Source organism: Habropoda laboriosa, unplaced genomic scaffold (genome assembly GCF_001263275.1).
Source record: "Habropoda laboriosa isolate 0110345459 unplaced genomic scaffold, ASM126327v1 scaffold648, whole genome shotgun sequence".
Classification (NCBI taxonomy): domain Eukaryota; kingdom Metazoa; phylum Arthropoda; class Insecta; order Hymenoptera; family Apidae; genus Habropoda; species Habropoda laboriosa.
In genome coordinates, this window is record NW_017100857.1 from 1252739 (window position 1) to 1259230 (window position 6492).

The 6492-nt window shown below is 30.8% G+C and overlaps 3 protein-coding genes across 3 annotated transcripts in view; 2 read left to right on the forward strand and 1 right to left on the reverse strand.

Moving 5' to 3' along the window:
- Window positions 1-881: 881 nt before the first annotated feature.
- Window positions 882-1831, forward strand: LOC108577401 (40S ribosomal protein S16). The gene is made up of 5 exons (XM_017940546.1): window positions 882-890; window positions 987-1031; window positions 1106-1237; window positions 1472-1586; window positions 1658-1831. Exons 1-5 carry the CDS (start codon window positions 882-884, stop codon window positions 1801-1803), a joined length of 447 nt encoding a protein of 148 aa, XP_017796035.1. The 3' UTR covers window positions 1804-1831.
- Window positions 1832-2223: 392 nt separating this feature from the next.
- On the forward strand, window positions 2224-5838 carry LOC108577399 (nuclear export mediator factor NEMF homolog). The gene is given in 10 exon segments (XM_017940544.1): window positions 2224-2279; window positions 2432-2603; window positions 2669-2871; window positions 2945-4023; window positions 4085-4265; window positions 4333-4634; window positions 4731-4890; window positions 4928-5222; window positions 5298-5560; window positions 5640-5838. Coding segments are annotated over 10 exon segments (2910 nt in total).
- Window positions 5839-6320: 482 nt separating this feature from the next.
- LOC108577379 (serine/threonine-protein kinase VRK1-like) overlaps window positions 6321-6492 on the reverse strand; it is a 2006-nt gene continuing 1834 nt past the window's right edge. Inside the window, 1 exon segment of the mRNA XM_017940519.1 lies at window positions 6321-6449. Coding sequence (XP_017796008.1) covers window positions 6321-6449 — 129 coding nt within the window.

The window sequence follows — 6492 nt, forward strand, 5'->3', positions numbered from 1 at the left end:
CCCGCCATAAAATGTAGCTATTTAAAAGAGCACTAAATCGATCAAGTTCGTTGTTTCATTTTTTGAAACACTGTTTCATATAATTAATTTAAAAATAAGATTTAAATTAAGATTAAACTTTTGATCTAATTTAAGTACAATGGAGTGATAAATGCAAGAAGTAACTTTGAAAAGTTAAAATTGAATCGCATACATACTCACCGATCGCACTGAAATTGCTCCCTTTCTATATCTCGAACGTATCGAATCAATTGCGATTATCGTTAGCATTTACGCGCCATAAAAGCACCGTCATAGCACAACTCAAAATATATTTGTCACAAATGATTACACTTCACTTGAAACTATTCTAGAGTATTCATAACACACATGAAAAATATTTTTTAATTTCATGGAAAGTATACGTTAAATGGGAACACTTTTATAGATATTTGAAAATCCATAAGTCCGTCGCACTTTTTGACTAAATGAACATATTATAATATTTTTCTTTCGATAGCAAGCATACAAAGAATTAGTTAAAAACATATTTTATTCCGGTATAAGTACCGAAATAATTTAAACGAGATGTAACTTTGTCGAGTAAAATATAAACCTCTCGGGACTAGGTATTTTCTTCACTACACTAGAATTGTTCGTGTAGGCGATTCTTTTACAACTGAGGCTACTAACAAGCGATACAATAATAGAATATAATTTAGGTATAATTGTTCAATATAAACCCGAATACTATAACTCTTAATCGATCTCATATTCTTTACGTTTATATATCACGTTGTAAGAGGAAATTACGCACAACTCTCATTTGATTAACGTAGTGTCAGTACCGAAAACATCGTGCCGCTGTTGTTCAACTTCCTTTCCACGACGTGCTTTCCAAAATGCAGAAGGTCGGTGTTTCATACTGCAAATTCTACAACTGTTCTCACTTTATAAATCATTAATTTGTTCCATAATACTAAGTTCGCGTATATTTTTTCTTTCAGAAACAAAAAGAACCGATTCAGTCCGTACAAGTCTTCGGACGCAAAGTGAGTGTTAACTGCCAAAAATAAGTGAGGTTATGTTTGCGCGTGTTCATTCATATACACGTTTATATTTACAGAAAAGTGCTACCGCGGTCGCATACTGCAAGCGAGGCCGTGGAAATCTTCGAGTAAATGGACGTCCATTGGAACTGGTAGAGCCCCGTGTATTGCAGTATAAATTACAAGAACCCATCCTATTACTTGGCAAAGTAAGTATTCGGTACAGCGATTGTATTGTGAAATTTCAAAAGTTTATTCTTACATTGCTGCCAATGACAGATAAATATTTTTTCAGTTTTTTAATGTTAATCTATGATGTTTTCTTATCCCGAACATGATTGTTTATGATTATAAAAGTGAAATTACTGATAAAATATATCTTTCACTCTGTATGTTAAAGTTTTGTGTGTCAGAATTAATGAATTTGTCGCATTTTTCTGTAGGAGAAATTTTCCGGAGTTGACATCAGGGTAAGGGTAAATGGTGGTGGTCATGTTGCACAGATTTATGCTATCCGCCAAGCTATTTCCAAGGCTCTTGTTGCCTACTATCAGAAGTGTAAATATTGACAAAATATTCAAGGTTAGAAGCTTATGAACAATTTTAACATGTAAAATATCTCATTGCAGATGTTGATGAAGCAAGTAAAAAGGAAGTAAAAGATATTCTCATTCAGTATGATCGTACACTTCTGGTTGCCGACCCGAGGCGGTGCGAACCAAAGAAATTTGGTGGTCCAGGTGCCCGAGCACGATACCAGAAATCTTACCGTTAACATCCGCAAATTTCACATTACACTTTATTCGTATTATTGAATAAAAAATTCTAAAACAGTTTACTGAGATTTTCATGTGCTTTCCCTCAGCTTCATTGGTACAAGATATTTTTATTAAGACTCTGTCTTTTGTTTTTTATAGATAAGTAATAGTTGTAAAATGTTAAAATATTGATTAAATTTTATTTTTATTTAAAAGTTTATTTACGTAGTGTATGCGTGTAGCTTTCAAATTAAATTGCTTTATTTGGGTTTAATATCTATAGATAAATCGTAAGAGTATTTATATGCACGTATATCTATTCAATATGTCAGTTGCGCTGTGCGGCAAGCACGCAACGTGATAGTTGCGTATGACCTCAAAAGATAAGTTTTCACTTTTTAATAATTTAAATACAAAAGAGTAATATATGTACAAACATGAAGACCCGGTTCAATTCTTACGATATTACTTGCTCTATAACTGAGCTGCAAAAGTAAGTAGATAATAAAATTTATGGCAATCTAATCTTTCTTCCGTGGAGGTTAGAGTTTACATATAATAGATTTCGTATAAATTTGTTAAACTAATTTTTAAATGGACTAATTATTTCTTCTATATTTACGACGACTTAATTTTAATGCTTAGGCTCATTGGTATGCGTGTAAATCAAATCTATGACATTGATCATCGAACATATTTAATACGTCTTCAACGAAGTGAAGAAAAATGTGTTCTTCTATTAGAATCTGGCAATAGGTTTCATACAACCGCATTTGAATGGCCAAAAAATGTAGCACCTTCAGGATTTTCAATGAAGGTATATTATAAGATAAGAATATTCTGTTGAGAAAACTATTTATTTATCATATGTCATTTTTGTAGATGCGTAAACATTTGAAAAATAAAAGGCTTGAAAGCCTAACTCAAATAGGTGTAGATAGAATAGTTGATTTACAATTTGGAAGTGGTGAAGCAGCATACCATATAATTTTAGAACTGTATGATCGTGGTAACATAGTTTTAACAGATCATGAAATGATTATTTTAAATATTTTGAGGCCTCACACAGAAGGAGATAAAATTAGGTAAGCTATAATTTAATTGAACATTGTGTATGTAATGTAATTATAAGAATTTAAAAAAGTATATGATGATTAGATTTGCTGTTAAAGAGAAATACCCTATGGACCGTGCACATACAAATACAATGCCACCAATAGAAGAAATTCAAGAACGTCTAAAGAATGCAAAAGCAGGAGAAAATTTGAAAAAAATATTGAATCCACTTCTAGAGTTTGGTTCTGCTGTAATTGATCATGTTTTATTAAAACATGGTTTTACACTTGGATGTAAAATTGGCAAAGATTTTAATGTTGCAGAACATATGTCAAAGTTACTTCTAGCATTAGAATGTGCAGATCAAATGATGGACTTTGCCCATAAAAATGTGTCCAAAGGATACATTATACAGAAAAAAGAAATAAAGCCAACTACAGATGGCAAAGAAGACTTTATATATACCAATGTTGAATTTCATCCTTTTTTATTTGAGCAATATAAGGACTGTCCATACAAAGAATTTGAATATTTTGATGTTGCAGTTGATGAATATTTTTCTACAATGGAAGGACAGAAACTGGATTTGAAAGCTTTGCAACAAGAACGCGAGGCTCTTAAAAAATTAGAAAATGTGAAAAAAGATCATGATCAGAGGCTAATATCACTAGAAAAAACACAAGAGTTAGATAAACAGAAAGCAGAATTGATTTCCAGAAACCAAGTTTTGGTGGACAATGCTATATTAGCCATACAAAGTGCTCTTGCAAATCAAATGGCTTGGCCTGATATCAAAGTTCTATTAAAAGAAGCAGAGAGCAGGGGTGATCCTGTTGCAACTGCAGTTAAACAACTAAAGTTGGAAACAAATCATATTTCTTTATTGTTACATGATCCTTATGAAGATAGTGATGAAGAATCAGAATTGAAACCTATGTTAATTGATATAGATTTAGCACATACAGCCTTTGGGAATGCTAGGAAATATTATAATCAAAAAAGATCAGCAGCTAAAAAACAGCAGAAAACGATAGAATCGCAAGATAAAGCTTTAAAATCGGCGGAAAAGAAAACAAAGCAAACATTGAAAGAAGTGCAAGCTATTCATAGTATTAATAAACTAAGAAAAATATACTGGTTTGAAAAATTTTATTGGTTTATTAGTTCTGAAAATTATCTTGGTAAGTTAGTAACAGTATAAAATTTTTACAGTTATATCTTAGTAATTTTATAATTTTGTAGTAATTGGTGGAAGAGATCAACAACAAAACGAATTAATCGTAAAGAGATACCTTAAAGCTGGAGATATTTATGTTCATGCTGATTTAACTGGTGCTAGCTCTGTAGTTATTAAGAATCCTAGCGGTAATCCTATACCTCCAAAAACTTTGGCTGAAGCAGGCACAATGGCTGTTGCTTACAGGTATATAAACATTTATACCTTACCAACACGTTTTTTAATTATAAAAACATTACAATTGCGATATTAGTATTGCATGGGATGCTAAAGTAGTAGCAGGAGCATGGTGGGTAAATAATGATCAAGTATCAAAAACTGCTCCAACGGGTGAATACCTTACTACTGGATCCTTCATGATTCGTGGAAAGAAGAATTATCTACCACCATGTCAATTAGTTATGGGATTCGGATTTTTGTTCCGTTTAGAAGAAAGTTCGATTGAAAGACACAAAGATGAGAGAAGAGTCAGAGTTATAGATGATGAAAGTGAACATACAGATTCTGTTATTGAAGAGGATAGAGAAATTGAATTAATAGAGGATTCTGAAGAAGGTGAATCATTAATTATAAAAGTAAATAAAAGAGATATAAAGTAACAAAGAAATATTGCTATTATTAATTCGTATTTTATAATTTTACATTAAACAGATGAACAGGTTGAAAATAAGGATAATCTGCATCCTATTCAGGAAGAATCTAAAGCAGATTTAATCATGGAAGAAAACATTAATCAAGATACTAGCGATGAGGATGACAATCCATCTCAATTTCCCGATACACAAATTAAAATTGATGTTTCTGGTTCAAAGTAAGTAATAGAATGTATAAATTTTTTTTACATTAAGAGAAATAGATAATACATATATAAAACATTGAACAAAATTTATAGATGCGGAAGATGTAATTTATTTAGGGGATGATAAACCTATAGTGATAAATACTGCACCTAAAGAGAAGGGTTCCAAAGTTAAACCGAAGCCTCCTCCTACGAAGGAAAATAAAGAAAAGACTGAACTCGAAACTAAAAAAAATGATCAAGTAGTTTTGAAACGAGGACAAAAAGGAAGGTTAAAGAAAATGAAAGAAAAATATAAAGATCAAGATGAGGAAGATAGAAAATTATCTATGCAAGTTCTTCAAGTAGGCATCCTCTATTAATAATTAATATTTCTAGTATTGCAAAAATGAATAAAACAGTAATATAGTGATATTTAGTCAGCAGGTGCTGCAAAAGAAGACAAAAGGAAACATAAAAATAAAGATCCATCTGGACCAAAGCAACAAACAAAGAAAAAGGGTACAATAAAACCAGCTCCACCACAAAATTCTCAAATTGTAGATAACATTGACGAAGAAGACACGGGTCCAGGACCTGAAGTAGATATGCTAGATCAGTTAACAGGAAAGCCTGTTATAGAAGACGAATTATTATTTGCTGTACCGGTGATAGCACCCTATAATACTATATTAAATTATAAGTAAGCGAAAGTATTTATTTTTGTAAAGTTTATGTTATAATTGTTACATATCGTATTTATATAATGAATTGTCTTTTAGATTTAAGGTAAAGCTGACACCAGGTACAGGTAAAAGAGGAAAAGCAGCTAAGACTGCTGTGGCAGTATTTATGAAAGATAAGGAAATCACTTCAAGAGAAAAAGACTTATTAAAAGCCGTGAAAGAAGAAACAATAGCTAGAAATATTCCTGGAAAGGTTAAGATAAGTGCTCCACAAATACAAAAGATGAAAAAATAAATGACTTGAGTGCAGTTTGTAAACATTGTTAATAAACAAACATGTATTTGTATGTATATAAAGTGATTTACTTGTACAGAAGTTATATCGATAAACAATTTTTTTAATAGTAGTTCGTTTACTAAAAATTGAATATTTTTTTATTATTGTTAAAGTTCTATAGTGTACTCTGTATTGTTATATAAATATAAAAATAATACTGCATAACAGCCAGCACTCAGTATCATGTTACCAATTTTACACATTTTGTACAATTTATTATCATGCAAAAGTATCAAAATATATTGATTTTTCTCAGTAAAAGTTACGGGAAAGACAAAATGCACTTGCAAATAGTATTCTTTTTGCACAATGAACATATCAACAAACATTAGTTCTATAAATTTCGTATAAATACAGTAATGTACAAAATTCCATTAAATAAAATTTTTAATGCGTTTAAACGCATTTGAACGTAAATATTTACTTCACACTGATTATAATTACATGTTAAACATATCTTCGTCGGAAGCACTTTCGTGAGTTAACAATGTTTTTGGTTTAGTTCTTGGACTTTCAGATGTTATTTTTCGAACACTGATAGGTCGTGACCTGGTTCCTTTTGATATAATCTACATGCACATAAAATATAAATATATTTATATATATTTATAT

Coding starts and splice junctions, on each gene's coding strand:
- LOC108577401 (XM_017940546.1), top strand. Junction 1,032..1,105: donor TACAAGTCTTCGGACGCAAA/GTGAGTGTTAAC, acceptor TTATATTTACAG/AAAAGTGCTACCGCGGTCGC. Junction 1,587..1,657: donor TGTTGCCTACTATCAGAAGT/GTAAATATTGAC, acceptor ATCTCATTGCAG/ATGTTGATGAAGCAAGTAAA.